A 19,653-nucleotide genomic window follows, 5' to 3' on the forward strand; every position below is an offset into this window, starting at 1 on the left:
AAATTATATAAAACTAAATATTTGTCATTTAGAACTTTTTTGTCATTTGGTGATTTAAAACAACTTTTTAATTTATAATCACCAAACGTGTTATGAATCACTTTTAAATCTATACAAACAAGCTTTTGGTATTTCGTAGCCAAATTTAATACTCTATGATATATATCGTAATAATTAAACTACTTTAGTTCAGAATATCAGTTTTTAATCAATACAAAATTAGACTTGCTTAGCAATTATAGTTTGTAAGTCAAATTAAGCTCAATGCAATCTAATCCAGGCCTATTGTATGACCATGCAAAATCAACACAACTGGTAGCTTAATTTCCTTGTAGGACCTAACAGGAGAATTCATGACCCATACACTAAAGTTGAACCTTTGATGTTGAATTGGCGAGTAGCTTAACCACATGTAACTATATATAATATTTATATATAAATATATATATATATATATATATATATATATATATATATATATATATATATATATATATATGGCTCAAATGGGTGGCCTTCTCCATAAAATACTCCATATCAATTCCCTTATTATGATGTTGTGTATTTTCTCAACCTGCGTCATGGCTACTCTTATCCTTTCCTCCTTGCTGTGGATTTTAACCGTCGACGTTGTTGTGGCGAGTGGTTGCATGGAGGTAGAGAGGAATGCACTCCTCACGTTTAAGTCCGGCTTGGTTGATCCTCAGAATTTATTGTCTTCGTGGGAAGGCGAAGATTGCTGTAAATGGAGGGGAGTCCCCTGCAGCAATACCACGGGCCATGTTGTGAAACTCAACCTCCGAAACAGAAACTCGTATGATATATTGGTTGAGGAATGCTTATGTTTGAGCGGTGAGATCAATCCAGCTTTACTTCTTTTAAGCAAGTTAGAGCATTTAGATCTCAGCATGAACAATTTCAGCGGAACCAGCATCCCGGCATACTTGGGTTCATTCGAGAACTTGAGATATCTCAACCTCTCTTATGCACATTTCAGTGGAAAAATACCTCCACAAATTGGAAATCTCTCAAAACTTCACTATCTTGATTTAAGTTTTGACTTCACTTTTTCTGGCAACACTCTTAGAGTAGATGACATTTTGTGGCTCACTCGTTTATCTTCCTTAAAATATCTTGATATGAGCTTTGTGAATATGAATACTTCTACAGGTTGGTTGCATGCTGTAAATATGCTTCCTTCATTGAAAGTGCTACGTTTAGCTGCCTGTTCACTTCCTGGCATTTCTACATCTTCATCACATTTCAACCTTACAACTCTCAAGGTTCTTGATCTTGGAGGTAATTCCATAAACTCCACTTTACCCACATGGCTGCGGAATCTTACAAGCATCACTTATCTTGACTTAAGCTCCAATGAGTTTCATGGTGTTATTTCTGATGAGTTTCTACGTTTGAGCACTCTTGATGTTCTCTCCTTAGGATATAATGGTTTTAAAGGTCTGAATCCAAAAGCATTAAGATATTTATGCAACTTGACTACACTAGATTTGTCAAGGATCGGCTTTGGCGGGGAAATCATGGAATGGGTAGAGATACTACCACAATGCGTGCGCAACAATTTACAGTCTTTGTATCTCAACAACAATAACTTAAAGGGGAATTTATCAGGATGGCTCGAACAAATGAATAGCCTCACAAACATAAATCTCCGTTCAAACTTGCTCAGTGGTTCAATTCCTACAGGAGTTTGGAAACTTCCAAATTTAATTTCTCTAGATCTATATAATAATTCATTGGATGGTGTCGTATCTGATGTCGAACTTTCTTACCTAAGAAAAATACAATCCTTAGATCTGTCATTGAATGCTCTCACTGTGCGAGTTCACGATGATTGGGTTCCTCTTTTCCAAATTAAAGAGATTTTTCTACCCTCCTGCCAATTGGGTCCCAATTTTCCAACATGGCTTAAAAGTCAGTCACAACTTGAAGCACTGGATTTGTCGAAAAATATAATTGCAGATACACTTCCCAGCTGGTTTTGGAATATATCTCATTTTATTTCTATTTTAGATCTTTCAGAAAACCAAATCAAGGGGAGATTGCCATTATTAATGAGCTTTACCAGGCTATTGTACTTAAATTTGAGCTCAAATCAATTTGAAGGCCCGCTACCATCTCTGCCACATAATCTCCTAAACATCGATCTCTCCAATAATTTTTTCACTGGAGTACTTCCAAACATTGTATTGCCACAGATGGATTTCCTATTCTTGTCAAATAATGACATTGGTGGTCATATACCATCTGCTCTATGTGAATCAATTTTTCTGGAAATTCTCGATCTATCAAATAACAACTTGTCAGGAGAAATTCCTGAATGTATCGGGAAGTCACAAGAGTACCTTTCTGTTATCGATGTGTCAACAAATAATCTTGTTGGGAGGATCCCTGACTCCCTTTGCTCGTCGAAATATATTTCGCTGCTAAAATTTAATAGTAATGGTTTGTCTGGAGAATTTCCTTCGTTGCAAAATTGCACAGGTTTGGTTATCCTTGATCTCGGATATAATAAGTTTTCTGGAACAATACCATTTTGGATCGGGGGAAGTTTAACTCTTCTTATGGTTCTTCAGTTACGTTCAAATATGTTTTCTGGCGGCATTCCAGAGAAAATTGCACAACTTGGCTCTCTCCAAGTTTTGGATCTTTCAAGCAATAACTTATCAGGACCATTACCACGATCCTTCGGTAATTTCAGCTGGAAAGCTTTAAAAGAAGGCAGAACAGATAGAATTAATAATATCAGTGCATATTATTCAGTTAGTATATCCTTGGATATTAAGGGAGAGGAACTTACAATTTGGAAGATACTCTATCTATTTGAAAGCATAGATCTTTCCAATAATAATCTAAGTGGAGAGATTCCCGATGAGATTACTGATCTGCAGACACAACAATATTTAAACTTATCGAGAAATAATTTGATTGGACGTATTCCAGAAAAAATCGGCAAAATGCAATCGTTAGAATCGCTAGACCTTGCAATGAATAAGCTCTCTGGTAATATTCCGCAAAGTCTCTCGGCATTGACTTCTCTGAGCCACTTAAATTTGTCGTATAATAATTTCTCGGGAGTAATTCCAACAGGAAATCAGTTGCAGACCCTTGACGATCCATCCATTTACATCGGCAATCCATATCTCTGCGGGCCACCGAGTACGAGAAATTGTTCTGCAATTGAAATAAATTATGAGGATAATGAAGGCCCTAAGGATAAGTTCGAGTGGCTATGGATATACTTTGGTGTTGTACTGGGATATCTATTCGGTTTAGCAGTTTTTTGTGGGGTTTTGTTGCTCAATAATGCTTGGAGGAAAGCTTATTTCTCTATGATTGATATTGTTTGTGACAAGCTTTTTATTGTAACTAAAGTAACTCTGACTAGATCAAGACATAGGCATAGGAGATGAAGTAGACGGAAGGGCATGCAGCATCCTTATTAATGTAAGGTGGTTGGTTTTTTAGCATTTCACTTCTATATTTCCGTATTTTATTGTAATAGAAGCATTAATTCTGAGAAATAAATTATATAGTATTCAAATTTTCTGAATATTTGAATAGGGAAAGCTAAAAATCTTCCCTGTGGTGTAGAATATTAATTTTTGGTTTTAAGTACTATAGTTTAGAATTAAGAAGCACCTTTTGTGGAAAAATTCTAGAATACACCGGGTATATTAGTGATATGGCATCACAAACCAATCAAATAAATCCTTTTAAAGATATATGTCCCATCATGATTGTAAAAAAATATTTTTGTTGTACTTTTGTTTGAAAAGAAGATATGTGATTGGCTTGTTATTAATGACGTGGTGCAGGCGTGATAGTGTAGAACTTCTCCCTTTTGTGTGGGTTGTTTTTATTTTAGTTCCCACGAGGACTTGCTTTTGAAAGGAGTATTGTAAGCAATAGTGGAATAAAATAAAAATTTTGTCACCTTTTTAATGCTATCTTAAGTAAATTAAAATACTACATTATATAAACTATGTGGTAGTGATCGAGTTACAAATATGCTATATTATACGGTGCTTAATTGAAGTTTCTCATATATATATATTGGTAAGTGTTGGACTTGTTGTTTTGAGTGTTTTTTCTGTTATAATAGTATTTTCAAAACTCATATATATAAGTTCGTTTGTCATGTACAGTTAACATATAATTAAGCTGTATTTGGATGCAAGAATAATTTGCTCAACATATATATATATATATATATATATATATATATATATATATATATATATATATGTGTGTGTCATTCATTTGGTCAAGAAGCATATAGGAGAAGTATGATAAAATGTCTACAAAAAGAAATAATCATATTCAACTTTCAAATTACTTTTCTCCAAATAAAATAAAGATACAAATATATAAAATTTACTTAAACTATACCCCATTTTCATTGGACTACCTAACTTATCAAGTCTTGGTCATAGTATATGTGACCTTTCAATTTGTTGATTTAAGTCACTTGATGGTGTTTTTAGTATGAAATTCAAGTTAACTATGAATTTGCAGATACATGAATTGCATAAAATATGTTAATCAAGCTTGTACGAATAAGTAATGTATTTAACTTTTAAAGTTAAAGAGTTATTAAACTACTTAACTAAGATAAATTTAAAGGTTTGGTAGCTGTAACAATCCGACCTGCTAGTCATCGGTCCAAAATGCTTAACCCTAATTATTATTACTATTGTTTACGGTCTCTTATATACTCAGTCACAACTCTAGACCCTGACGTCCTCTACCTGACGTCCTTGGCAGCTCAAGATTATCAGGCAATGTGAGACTCGTCTCGCTAGTATTGTCATTCAAATCATGTCTCAACCGAGACTTATTTCATAATTTCGGCTGGTGAATCGGCTCTGATAACAAACATATATAACAACACAATCCATTAGTAATAATAAATCGTTTAGTCCAAACTACCGGCCGAAAATGTTTAAGTCCAGTTATTATTACTAGTGTCCATTATCTATTATATACCTAATCAAAACTTCATTTTCACCCGATATGGAACTATTGGAGTGTTATAGACTCCCCCCGTTTAGGCCCTGACGTCCTCATCAGTCAAATCACATATACAACCCAAGATCACCGGGCGATGTGAAACTTATCTCGCTAGTTTTGTCACTCAAAACCTAGCCCAATCGAGACTTATCTTACACTTCTAGTTGGTGAACCAATTCTACGAAATGAACAATCCGACCCACAAACAACAATAAATCATTAGGCCCAAATCATTTGCCCAAAATGTTTAAACCCAATTATCTATCTATCTATCTATCTATTACTATATACTAAAGTAGAACCCTTAATGAACACTATGTGAAAAGCTGACACGTGGCGCTCTATATGTTTGCCACGTGTCAAGCTCAAATATAGATTTTTTATTTTAGAAAAAAAATAGATTTTTTAAGAAAATAATATCTTTTACTATATAGAAAATCTACGTGTCAAGCTCAAATATAGATTTTCTATTTTAGGGAATATTTCAAAGTCACCTATAATTATGTTGTGCGGATATTACTACTTTAGGGAATATGACTACTTTAGAAAAAATAAAATAAATTTTTTTAAGAAAATAGTATCTTTGACAATATTATTAAAAATCACCTATAATGAATGAAGGTGATTTTATTTCAAAGTCACATATAATTATGTTGAGATATTTGAAAAATTCACGCGAAAGAATTGGCGGGTGCGGATATTATTGCTTTAGAAAAAATAATCTACGTGTCAAGTTCAAATATAGATATTTTATTTTAGAAAAGATAGAAAATAGAATATAAATGCGAGGGTAATATTGTCACAAAAATTAACAGATATTTTTATTTTCAATCATTAGATAAGATCTAATGTCAAAAAATTAATATCTTTTGCTATATTATTAAAAATCACCTATAATGAAGGAGAAATTATTTCAAAGTCACCTATAATTATGTTGAGATATTTAAAAAATTCACGGATATTATGTGGCAAAAAAATTGACCGGTGCAGATATTATGCGTGAGAAGAAAAATATTTATCTTTATTTGGGAATAAATTACTACTTAGTTAATTATTTGAAATGATTGGTTGAAAATTTCTGGACATAAAAATATTAGTAAAAAAAGATAGAGACATTTTTGGAAAGAGAAAAAATTCAAAACTCACGTTTTTATAAAAAATTAATATCTTTTACTATATTATTAAAGATTACATATAATGAAGGAAATTTTATTTCAAAGTCATCTATAATTATGTTGAGATATTTGAGAAATTTATAGATATTATGTTGCGAAAGAATTGACGGTGCGGATATTACGCGTGAGAAGAAAAATATTTATCTTTATTTGGGAATAAATTATTACTTAGTTAATTATTTAAAATGATTGGTTGAAAATTTCTGGACATAAAAATATTAGTAAAAAAGGATAGAGGCATTTTTGGAAAGAGAAAAAAATTTAAAACTCACATCACTCCTGTAATTTTCTTCGCTCTTAAATATTGATGCTTTAAAATAGAACATATTATTTCCCTACTGTCACTTCTGTAATTTTCATTTCGTAATTTTTTTCCCTTCTGTCACTCATGTAACTTTTCATCTTCATGCAACAAAATTTTTTTTCTTTATATTTTCTTGAAAACCAACATCTATATATTTTTGAATCTTAAAAGCGACAGTAGGAACATAATATATGTGTGCTTACTCTAATTTGTGTCAAATATGAAAGTTTAGTTGATCTCATTATATGCTTAAATATTAATGTCATTTGTAATTTTTCATATCAATTTTAGTTATCATTTTATTTCGCACATCAATATGTAAATGTAAATTATTTTGCATACCAATTCATAGATAATAGAGCAGGATTGAATTTTGCATTTTAGTTGAATATTTACTTTGGTCCAAATTTTTTTTTCTCTAGCTTGTGTACTTCATTATGTACTATAACTAAGATTGATAGTATATTTTTTTATTTGTTAAAAAATATAAAATTAATTAGAAAATCTTTTTGTTATCATCACATAATAATTTTTATTATTCTATATTATTATATTAGCCGTGCATCGCACGGGCGAAAATCTAGTTATTATTAATGTTCATAGTCTCTTATATAATCAATCATAATTAATTTCATTTTTATCCATTATGGAACTATTAAACCTAACACCCCGTTTGGATTGGATACAACACGGGATAAAGTCTTATCCCCTTTTGTACCCAAACACAAATACTATGGGTGGGAACAAGTTGTTCCCACCCTTAGATGGAATAGGAGTGGGAACGAGCAGTTCCCACCCCTATTTTTTTAAAAATTTTAAAATTTTAAAATTTTAATTTTAATTTTAAATTTTAAAAATTTATAATTTAACTTCAATATTAATGTTTATAATTTTAAATTTTAAATTTTAAATTTTAAAAATTAAAATTTTGAAAGGGAGGCCTTGTCCTGAGTCTGTGCGAGCTAAACATAATTCATTGAAGGGTGCCTATCATATTGACTTGACTACGCTTTTAAGAGAAAAACGTATGGGATAGTCCCCGTACAATTTTGATATTTCAAATTGGCCCCTACAAGTTTTGTTTCCTGAACTTTCGCATGTGTCAACATAATTTATTTATTTTTTCTCATATTAATGTAGACATTTTATATCTTCTGATTAATGTCTTGTTCAGTTTAATTTTCCAAAATCCGTGATATCGGATGTGTTTCTAGAACACCAACGTTTAAAATACAAACATATCAAAAATCGTTAGTTTTAAACATTGATTCCTCACAAATCAAACAGTCATTCGAACTTCTGATCATTTGCGAATAGCCATCTAAGCTTTCAATTTTTTTTTTCATTTAGCCCCTAAACATTCAAAATTTTAAAATTATTCGCCTAGATACTTATTTCGTTAATTTAAAGTGATCAAAGTCACACGATTGGTCAAAACGAATTTTTACGTCAAAAAAGCCTTTCTATATAGCTGCAATATATATATTATATTATATATATATATATATATTATTATATATGAATTAGGCTGGAATATATTAATAGTAAAAATCTTTTACTATCAATTTTTTAACCCTTGGATGAAAATTGTAGGGTCGGATGATATTAGTTAGTTAGGATTGATGGTCCCCTAGGGTTGAGTGGTCCCCACTGGTTATAGTATTTAATCCAATAGTTAGAAATAATGAAAAGAGTTGATCCAAAGGCTAAAAAACTGGTAGCAATAATGGAATTTTGCTACTAATGATAGCCAGTCCAACTCTATATGTATTATATATAATATATATATATATTATATATATATATTATATATAGTGCAGCTAGGATGCTTATGGAAGCATGGAGGGCTCCGTGCTTCCACTTTGTTTCGATGTTCGGACTTTCGAATCGACGATCGGCTCCGTTAAGACTTGATCTAGAGTATTTGAAGTATCTAGAAATAAAATTTTGCTAATTTCGATATCATTGCCTAGTGATCGAAGTTGCACAAAAACACGCTGAAAATAAAAATTTCCAAAATATGATGAAATGACATTAAAATTCAAAATATGATGATATGACATTAAATTTTAATCAGAGTTATTGATCTTGTTATATATGGTATAAAATATTTTCTATCAAAATTTCATGTGATTTGAATATTTACATCGTTAAACTTGCAACCGGCTCACCACAGCCGTTAAAATTATTGATTTTGAGCCCCTTCGATCACTAGGCAAATGATATCGAAAATGGCAAATTTATTTTTTAGATACTTCCAAATACTCTAAATCAACTGTATACGGAGCGATCGTCGATTTGAAGTCGGAAACATCGAAAACGACTTGCAAACATGGAGGCCTCCGTGCATGATTCCATAAGCATACAAGCACAACAAGCACAACATCTCTCTCTCTCGTCTCTCTCTCTCTGATCTATATATATATATTAATATAATATTAATATATATATATATATATATATTAATATATATATATATATAATTATATATATTATATATATAATATATAATATGTTCTTTATTAATATATTTCTTGATCACTTCACTATCCTTTACAAAGAGCAAAACTAACGATACGGCAGGTTGGTCCTGTACTGTTTTGATATAGCAGTTTGGTCCCTGCAAGTCCATATTCATGAATTAATTTATGAAAATCCTTTTCGTCTGCTCAAGTTATTAATTTTTTTATTTTAATATATGTTCGTCCTAATGTTATCTTTTACTAATGTATAATATACTTTTTATTAGAGAATAAATTCTTTAGTTTACTTTGTTTAAATTAAATTGATATTTTGGTCAAGTATTATATAGTTTAATTTGTTTGGATGAGTTTGTAATGATTTTATATATTCAACTTATTTATAGATTTAGTTAAATAATACTAAACTTAATTAAAAAATTATTAATAATAGATAAAGTGTACGTAAACTGAAAATTTGGTAAGTTTTTAAGATAATTTTCACCAGTTTTTTTTTTTTTCTTTTGATATTTTTCTTAAACTATCGAGATATTTTAATATTGATATATAGTTTGAGATAAACATTTATGTAATTATGGATTAATTAGAAGGGAGATACAAATAAAATTATATATTAATAATTTAAAATTTTGGATCAACCGAGAAAACGGGAGGCTTAATTAAAACCCAGTTTAACCCATTCAGACAGGTGGTTTCACCAATAAATTGATGAATCGATCTGTTTTTTTAAAAAACCAACTGGATGTCTGTTTATCATGCATGTTAATAATTTATTAGAAACATGTATAAGTTTTTAAATAATTTGCACTTTTAATTTATTTTTGAATATATATAAATTATGATATATTTTTAAAGACGTGCTGTTTTTTAAAAGAATTATCCCTTCTAAAACTACTCGAGTTCTAAACTCACTCAATCCTATTAACATCTTGGGTATTGCCGCCGCTCAAAATACTATAAACGTCCAAGTTATTTCAATCTTATAGTTAAATTCTATTAATTAATGAACAATTAGAAACAACCGTTATGTTTGTAAAATTACTCTTTCATTATTTCAAATATACCCTTCTATTGTTACCAACTTTTTTTATTTGTCCTTAAATTATATAGGGGCAAAAGAGTCATTTTAACCTTTTTTTTTTTAACTCCGGTAAAAATATAATTCGGGTTTAATTCAAAATGACTTAACGGGTACTAATAGAGGGTTATTTTTGAATAACAAAAAATATATAGGAACAATACATTTGAAACAAAAAAATAAAAATATATAAAATATTTTAAAATATTTAAAAGATATATAAGATATTATCCCTTAAATATTTATAATATTATGCTCAGGTCGTTCAACTGAGTGGTTGGTGCACTATTTGAACCTGAATATACCACATGATAACAAATGACCTATGTATCACGGATACTTCTATCAGGCTCGTGTGTCCGTGTCGGACACTTGTGTGTTCGTGTTAGACTCGTGTCCGATATGAACACTCTTTAAACGCACGTTTCATGCTGATCCATGGTGATATCATATTTTTATTTTACTTTTTTTATGCATTATAAATATAAGATGATAAATATTTTAGCGAATTTTTAACGAATGTATATAAATTTTTTTTTGACAATATAAATAAATTATGTGTGAATATATGAATTATCAATAAAAATTTTGCTAACTTTTCATTTATATGAGAAATATAAAAATATTTTATCAAAATTAATATTTTATTTTATATATAATAAATATATATTATTATATTAATAATATTATATTTTATTAGCGGTGTTCATATTATGTCCGTGTCTTAATTTTTGAAAGCTATCAAGTCGCCGAGTTCAAGTCGTGTCGTGTTTCATATTCCATGTTAGCGTCCATGGTGCATAGCAAATGACCCACCATGTGAGTACACCCGTCACATCATGGATGTTCTATACTGTCACATTTGCACTACGTCATTACTAACAAGCCAATCACATTCCTTCTTTTCAAACAAAAGTACAATAAAAATATTTATTTACAACCATGATGAGACATATATTATTAAAAAGATTAATTTGATTGATTTGTTATGCCACGTCACTAATATACCCGTTGCATTTTAGAATTTGTCAATTGATAGATGTGAATACTGAGATGGACTCGAGGAATCTGCGCCAGTAATTTCCATGGTACAAAGTCATGCAGACGTGGAATGAAAAAGAAGGTATGTATGTACACTTCTTGACGGAAGTGAATGAAACTATTCTATGTTATAATACATGCTTAGTACAATTAGCTAAAATAGTTTGGTGATTGATATATGAAATTTTAAGTTCGAAACATAATTATTTTATATTTTTATCTCAGTTTATTTTGCCGCATGCACGTATCGTTATTTTAAGACGTAGATAAATTAGTTCAGATTATATTCTTTACCATCTTGTATATATAGCACAGTTGATCAATTATATTTAATTTGTGGTGTATCTCTTACAAGTAAGACACGACTTAGATGGGTCAACACAGAAAAAGTTTTCCAAAGCTATTCCATGAAGAAAATAACGAGCAACCAATCACAATATTTATGGTGCATAGACATTCAAGACCTGATATTTTTTTTCTTTGACTCTATCTCAACCTAAGCGTCACGGACACGGAACACGGGATACGACATGACTCGAACACAATGACTTGATAATTTCTGAAAATTTAGATACTGGCACAGAAATATACTGACATATATAGAAATATTTCTGTGTAAAATATCCGTCACAGAAGAGACTTTTTTGTAAAGTGATATGCAAAGTTCTAAAGCTTGTTTCCAAAGCCTCGTAAATAAATAGTCTGGCAACATTTGTGTGAATGTGCATTCATTCAAGTAGCTCGTTTGCTTGAAGCAAAACATGGCATCTTTTATTCTTTCCTTCTTGCTTTTGATTCTGGGCATGCAAGCAAATAGAGCAGTGGGTTGCATTGAGAGGGAGAGGAACACACTTCTCAGCTTTAAAGCTGGCCTAACCGATCCATTCAACTTCTTGTCTTTGTGGGAAGGGCGCGATTGTTGTAAATGGACGGGAGTCGTCTGCAGCAATACAACGAGACATGTTGTGAAGCTCAAACTCGGAAATTTAGCATTGAGCGGTGAGATCAACCCATCTTTGTCTCTTTTAAGTGATCTGAAGCATTTAGATCTCAGCATGAATAACTTTAACGGCATAAGCATTCCTACACATATAGGTTCTTTGCATAAGTTGAAATATCTTAACCTCTCTAATGCTTGTTTTAGTGGAACTGTGCCTGCTCAACTTGGGAATCTCTCAAATCTCCGCTATCTTGATCTTAGTGTTGAGCTTTCTCTTTCTTGCATGATGAGTGTAGGCAATAATATGTGGTGGCTCAGCCAGCTTTCTTCTTTGAAGTATCTTGATATGAGTAATGTGTACTTAGGTGATGTTCCAAATTGGCTCGAAACTATAAACATGCTTCCTTCCTTGGAAGTGCTTCACTTGCCAAACACTCTTCTCAATGGAATTCCTTCGTCGCTATCGGATGTCAACATTACAGCTCTAAAAGTACTTGATTTAGGGAATAACGGCATCAACTCTACCTTACCCACATGGTTGTGGAATCTTACTCACGTCACTTATCTCGACCTTTCGTTCAATAATTTCCAAGGACTCATTCCTGATGAACTTAGCTCTTTGAAGTCCCTCAGTTCCCTTTTTTTAAAATATAATAATTTCAAAAGTATGTCTCCGAGAGCATTTCGCAATCTCTGCAACTTGAATACTTTGGATTTGAGCGAAATCGGCTTCAGTGGGGATATTTCGGAATGGATGGACGCATTGGCGGGTTGCGCACTTTATAAGTTACAGAACTTGTATTTGGGATATAACAACTTGAAAGGGAATCTCTCAGGATGGTTAGAAAACATGACTGGTCTAAGTTCTTTGGATTTGAGTTACAACTCACTCAACGGGACTATCCCATTAGGAGTTTGGGAGATGCCTAATATAACATATTTGGATCTTTCTAGCAATTCATTCGAGGGTGTCGTATCTGAGGTCCAACTTAATCATCTTGGAGGAATACAAGAACTTTTCCTTTCGAATAACTCCATAGTGGTTCGGTGCAGCGACGATTGGATACCTTCTTTCCAAATCGAAGCATTTGGATTGGCATCATGCCAGTTAGGACCCAAATTTCCTACTTGGCTCCAAGGACAAACACAACTTGAATATCTCGATCTATCAAATAATCAAATTGTTGAAACACTTCCCAGTTGGTTTTGGACTATATCTCAATCCCTAAATTATGTGGATTTATCCAATAATCAAATCAAGGGAAATTTACCACTTTTATCAGACCTTACGATGTTACAGATGTTGAATTTGAGCACTAATCAATTTGAAGGCCCATTGCCATCTTTACCACCTGCTATTATATCATTGGATCTCTCCAATAATTTCTTTGAAGGTCCATTATCAACCTCTATATTACCAGAACTATCCTTCTTGATTCTATCTAATAATAATTTCGACGGCACTATACCACACTCTTTATGCAAATCATTTGATTTAATGCTTCTCGACCTATCAAGGAACAACCTATCTGGAGAACTTCCTCAATGTTTAGGGAGATCACAAGAGAGACTATTTATTGTAGATTTGATGGGCAACAATCTTTCTGGGGGAGTTCCTGACTCTATTTGTTATCAAGAAAGTTTGTCATTATTGAACTTGGACAATAACAACCTGTCAGGAGAATTTCCTTCTTCTTTGCAACGTTGCAAAGAGTTAGTTTTTCTTGACCTCGGGCAGAACAAGTTCTCCGGAGCAATACCAACATGGATTGGAGAAAAGAGTTTGTCATCTCTCATGCTTCTGAGCTTGCATTCAAATATGTTTTCTGGCAGCATTCCCCCACAAGTTCTACAGCTTGGATATCTTCAAGTGTTGGATCTTTCTCATAACAATCTTTCAGGAATTATACCCCGATCTATTGGCAACTTTAGTTGGACTGCTTTGGAAAGAGGAGGAAAGACAGAAGATGTGGAACAATTAGAGCAAGGAAGATTCTATACCTTTTCAGCTAGTTTTTTGCTCGTAATAAAAGGGGATGAACGTCTCTATTCAAATATTCTCGACCTTTTGGAGAGCATAGATCTTTCTGATAATAACTTGTCCGGGGAGATTCCTGACGAGATTGGAGATTTGTGGGCACTACAAAACTTAAATTTGTCGCAAAATCACTTATCAGGAAGTATTCCAGACAATGTCGGCAAAATGAAGTATTTGGAATCTCTCGACCTTCGAATGAACAATCTTTCTGGCACTATTCCGCAAAGCCTCTCCGCACTGACTTATTTGAATCACTTAAATTTGTCGTACAATAATCTATCAGGACCGATTCCGACAGGAAATCAACTGCAAACCCTTCCTGACCCGTCCATTTACATTGGCAATCCATATCTTTGTGGACCACCGATTACTAAAAATTGCTCTACAAATGAAACAATTCATGGTTTTAGCGAAGGGCCGACAAACACATCTAACAAGTTTGAAAGATTATCGCTCTATGTCAGTGTGATATTGGGATTTATCACAGGATTTTGGGCTGTTTCTGGTAGTCTATTAATCAGCAAATCTTTCAGGTATGGTTATTTCACTTTGATTGATACGACGTATGATAAGCTATATGTTGCAGTCGCCTTAGCACTTGCTAGATTGAGGAGAAAAATTGAGCAATCTGAATAGTAGCATATTTTGTTGATTTATTATATATGCTAGAATGTTTTTAGTACTTTGCTTTTCATATTGATTTTGGTGTTATTCATTATGTATTCACCATTTATATATATATGAGACGTTCGGATAAATAAAAGTTGTGCTCCCTGATCGAGTTGGTTGTTTTCTCATATTTGTGCTTAACTGGAATTGGTCAATTTTGTAATTTTACCCTACACTACTCTAGGGCATTGCTACATTAGTATTATTGTTAGCTTTTTTTATTTTTATAAATAAAAATTTTAGGTAATTAGATGCATCGGTAGATAGCTTTTTAAATTCTTGTTATTGTTGACGGGCTTGCATAGATAAGAAAATACACGGGCATGTTAGATAGTTGATGTTAATCATTAATCTCCAAAACTCGATATGTCATAAATATGCAATCAATTTACTTAAAACCATACACACATAGTGCCTACAGGTCTCAATTGTGAGTTGGTCCAACCAGCCTCACGCCATTCGAACATGACTCGATCCAACTCAGCCTCCCGTTATTTTAAATATAACTTGGCCCAATCCAGACTCCCACTATTGGGAAGGATGTTGGTCTGTTTAAGCCAACAGTCATGGCATTCCGTGTATTTTTTCTTTCAAAAAATCCAAGAAAACACAAATATATATATATAGAGTACAATTACTATGCTATCGGAAGCATATAGGATCTGGTACTTCCGATTTTTTGGCCGTTAGATCGGTCCCTTTAATCATTTTTAACCTTTGGATTAAAACTATTACGCTGTGGGGACCACTCAACCCTAAGGGTACTACTCAACCCTGGGGGGACCGCAATCATTCCAACCGTATAATTCTTAATTCAAGGGTCAAAATATCGGAAGTATCAAATGCTCTATACTTCCGATAGCATAGTAGCTCTACACACACACACACACACACTCTCTCTCTCTCTCTCTCTCTCTCTCTCTCTCTCTCTCTCTCTCTCTCTATATATATATATATATATATATATAAAATTGAGTTCCTATACTTTTAAAAGTATCAAGTTATTGGTACTTGTAAGTTTTCAACCCTTGGATTAAATGATGTGCAGTTAGGATGATGTGGGCCCCCTAGGGTTGAGTGGGTGGTTGGTTGAATAGTATAATCTAACGGATAAAAATGATCAAAGGCGTAGATGTCATGCCCCGAGTTCGCAACGGAAGACTACGGGACGCTAACAGACCCGCCGAACGGACAGAGTTTCCCCTGTCCGAACGAAGCGTCAACAAAATCGACCAGTACAAGGCAAACCATTGAGATCAAACGTGAGGGGTATCCACAACACATGAATCAAGGAAAAGTACTGAATAAACCAATAACATGTATCAGAGTGCTATTTCCAAGCTAAGTTGCCATACAACACGAATATCACCAAAAGAACCTCAACCTCAAAAGAAAAGTACATGAAAACAACCCAGACCCTCGCCAGTGCAGGCAAATTGTACAACATAGCACTCTATCTGGTGGTCCTCTACTGAAAATGCATGCTGGTAGGAGATAATAACTACTGCGCGATCCCCCTCACCTCGATCAACCGACAGTATACGAACCCCTGAAAAGTAAACCACCAAAGGATGTGAGAACTACTAAACAGTAGTTCCGAGTGGGTACGGTCAACGATAACCACGACCTTCCCACTAGGTCTACTGGAAGCCAGATTAACCAATTAACAGTAGAATATATGGTAAATAAGTAGTTGAATGCAAATACACATGAAAATTAACTGAACAGGTAAATGAATGACCAGAGGTAATAATCAAGGTAATTGGCTCTAAGCAGTATAAATGAACGTCAAGTATAGTAGAAGACTAACCGGCTATGACCTGCATAGGCAAATGTACACAACTCTCTATATATAGGCAAATGTAAAGTAACAGTAAATGAATATCTGCATGTAATATAACCAACTCTCTATACCTGTCTCAATATTGTTTCTACACTTACTGTACTATCATGTCCCTATACATGTAGAGAGAGGGAAAAGAAAGCAACTGAATAGTGTATGCAACAATGTAACTGCTACTAAATAAATGCTGTAATAGTACCCAATCACAACGACCGGCTCGTACGTCCGATCAAGCCTGTGCCCGCCTAGTGTCGGAATCGCACTCCCGCAGGTGCACCGTCGACACCTAGGCTCTACCCCCAGCCCGAACACCACTCCCGCAGGTGGGTCGTCTTCCCAAGGGTACACATATCACTGATATAACTGGCCAGCGTCCGGAGCGGCACTCGAAGGGGAGCGACCCCTACCGAGTATTATAGCACAAGTCTGTCATCTCAAGGTGGCATCAGCAGGCTATAGTCTATGTCATGGTCAACAATATCATAGTGCCCAATCCAATGTCCTCAGAGTAATCATAGAGTAAACAGTAGGTCAAACATCACGACAGAATAAACAAAGGCCCTCTCTATGTCCAAATCTCTGTACACCATTGCCGCGCTATCCACGGCCACTGACACACACTATATGGTATGCACGATACAAGTGACTAATAATGACGCATCAAAATAACATTTCTATCACATACTATATGCCATACACGATACAAGTGAATAATAGATGACTAAATCAAGATACATGAAATGTCAATTGGCTTCCCAAGACTTGAATTAAACTATCTAAATATTGCTGACAATTACTATATCATGGCGAGGAAAGAAGTGTGGCTTACATTAGTTTTCATCTTTGCATATGAACTCAACTTCATGCTAATAGCATCTCTTTCAATAAACAAAGTCATGAATGGAGAACCACAAACAGGGACATGAGCTACGTCTATTCAACACAATGCTCACGTATAAATCATCATACGCATATGCATATACATACTTCTGCTCATAATCAGATGTCAATGCTAAATCTCTATCATGCTTCAATTTTTCACGGTCTGCGGATCAATAAAAAGGTAAACCAGATGCGCACATTCAAATATTATATAGCTTGTACCAAAATAGACATAGGGGGAAATTCGCCGTTTTCGACGATTCGGAACCCACCTCGACTCGCTATGTCGACTCCAATAAAAGAAAGGCCACACGCGACCCTTCTCACGATTTCCCGAAGTTACTACATACGACAAAAGGTTCCGAATTACAATTCAAGAATTGAGATTTCCAATAGGGCTCAATTCACGCACTTGGACACCCTGCGAGCATCAATTGAAGATTAGAGGTGCGAATCGTGCCGATAGCATCACACAATCCAATTCCATCTTCCACTTCTTTCATACTTTTTCTTTCTTCTTATCTCTCTCTCTCTCTTGTTTTCTCTTTTTCTTTCCTTCTCTTTCTCTCTTGTGTTCTCTCTTTTCTTTCCTCCTTTCTTTCATTTCTTCATTTTCCTCTCTTCTTTTTCTTTTCTTTTCTTTTCTTGCTGCCCCTGCAGCAGCAGCAATTTGCTGCTGCTGCTGGGCAGCCTGCGGCCCCAACCGCAGCAGCCTTGCTGCTGCTGCTGCTACAGTACCTCGCAGCAGCAGCAAGGCTGCAAAACTGCAGCAGCAGCAGCAGCAGCAGGGGAAGAAGAGGGAGGAAGGAAAGGGGGAAGAAAAGGAGAAGAGAGGAAGAAAGGAAGAAGAAAGGGAAGAAGAAGGAAAGGAAAAGGGAAAAAGTTAAGAAGTAATTACCTCCAAATTTTCTTCTTCTTCTTCGTCTTCTACTTCTCTCTTTCTCTTTTTTTTTTTTTCTTTCTCTCTTTTTTTCTGGCAGCTTCAAAGGGAGAGAGAGAGAGAGGGAGAGAGGGTAAGATCAATTGATATAGAGAGAGGGAGGGGAGAAGATCAGGTCATTTTGCAACTTAATCCAATAATTTTGCTATTTGCAATATGGTCCATTATAATGAAATATTGACCCAATTTATCCGTTTTCGCGTCAATTTCGCGCCAAAACGGTTTCACCTCATTTCCACCCTCTTTCTCACACCTACACAAGTATCACAAATCCGCATACTACAGGTAGATTTAACGGCTAAAAAGTTACAACGCACATAGTCTTTTGTGGCTTTACAAGCCACCATAGCGGGACTCCTCTCTCTCTCCCTCCTCTCTCTCTCCTCTCTCTTCCCTCTTATTGTTATATATATATATATCGAGAGAGAGAGAGAGAGAGAGAGAGAGAGAGAGAGTATGGCTATTATACTCTTATGAATATAGAGCCCTTCGTACTCATAAGTTGTTTTCGATGATGGAGCTTTCGAATCCACGATCCATTCCGTTAAATATGATCTAGAGTATTTGAAACTCATAGAAAATAAATTTTGTAATTTTTCGAAATCATAATAAAGTCCATTAAGTGGGCATAAAATGAACGGTCAAAATCGAACAACGTCCTAAAAATGGATGATCGGATCCAATCTTTATTGAACTTTATCTAGGTAATGAATAGAATTTCTCTATAAAAATTCAACCGATTCAAATTCTTTACACCGATAAACTAGCAAGTATCCCATACCGGCCGTTAAAAATTGTCAATTTTGTGACCTTTTGATCGTAAGCTAAATAATGTCGAAAAATTATAAAATTTGATTTCTAAAAGTTTAAAATACTTTAGATAACGTTTAATTGTATGGATCGTCAATTCGGAAGCTCTATTATTGAAAACGACTTATGAGTAGGAGAGCGATCGTACTCATAATAGTATAGTAGCCGGACTATATATATATATTTATAGAGTCCGGCTACTATGCTATTAATAACACGAAGCACTTGGTGCTACCAAGTTCTCCTCCGTTAGATCTATCCTTTTGATCATTTTCACCCGTTAGATCATACTATTCAACCAACCAAGCAACCACCCACTCAACCCTAGGAGGCCCACATCATCCTAACCGCACATCTCTTAATCCAATGGCCAAAAACTTGGTAGCACCAATGACTTGGTGCTATTAATAGTATATTAGCCT

At 33.9% G+C, this 19,653-nt stretch overlaps 2 protein-coding genes and 1 long non-coding RNA gene across 5 annotated transcripts; 2 read left to right on the top strand and 1 right to left on the bottom strand.

Moving 5' to 3' along the window:
• The first annotated feature begins 530 nt into the window (after positions 1-530).
• LOC109706327 (receptor-like protein 12) lies at positions 531-3,620 on the top strand. Of its 2 annotated transcripts, XM_020227107.1 has the most exons (3): positions 531-1,299; positions 2,041-3,021; positions 3,109-3,620. In XM_020227107.1, exons 1-3 carry the CDS (start codon positions 552-554, stop codon positions 3,429-3,431), a joined length of 2,052 nt encoding a protein of 683 aa, XP_020082696.1. In that variant the 5' UTR covers positions 531-551; the 3' UTR covers positions 3,432-3,620. The 2 variants fall into 2 exon arrangements, with proteins under 2 accessions (XP_020082696.1, XP_020082695.1); XM_020227106.1 differs by having other exon boundaries at positions 2,041-3,620.
• An 8,148-nt stretch (positions 3,621-11,768) lies between these two features.
• Positions 11,769-14,781, top strand: LOC109706325 (probable leucine-rich repeat receptor-like protein kinase At5g63930). The gene has a single exon (XM_020227104.1). It carries the CDS (start codon positions 11,871-11,873, stop codon positions 14,721-14,723), a length of 2,853 nt encoding a protein of 950 aa, XP_020082693.1. The 5' UTR covers positions 11,769-11,870; the 3' UTR covers positions 14,724-14,781.
• Positions 14,782-16,039: 1,258 nt separating this feature from the next.
• On the bottom strand, positions 16,040-18,442 carry LOC109706326. Of its 2 annotated transcripts, XR_002215168.1 has the most exons (4): positions 18,380-18,442; positions 17,754-17,902; positions 16,799-17,644; positions 16,040-16,305 (listed from the first exon to the last, which is right to left on the bottom strand). It is a non-coding gene; the product is annotated as an uncharacterized LOC109706326 (long non-coding RNA). The 2 variants fall into 2 exon arrangements; XR_002215167.1 differs by having other exon boundaries at positions 16,799-17,902.
• Positions 18,443-19,653: the final 1,211 nt, after the last annotated feature.

Source organism: Ananas comosus, unplaced genomic scaffold (genome assembly GCF_001540865.1).
Source record: "Ananas comosus cultivar F153 unplaced genomic scaffold, ASM154086v1, whole genome shotgun sequence".
NCBI classification, from domain to species: Eukaryota; Viridiplantae; Streptophyta; class Magnoliopsida; order Poales; family Bromeliaceae; genus Ananas; species Ananas comosus.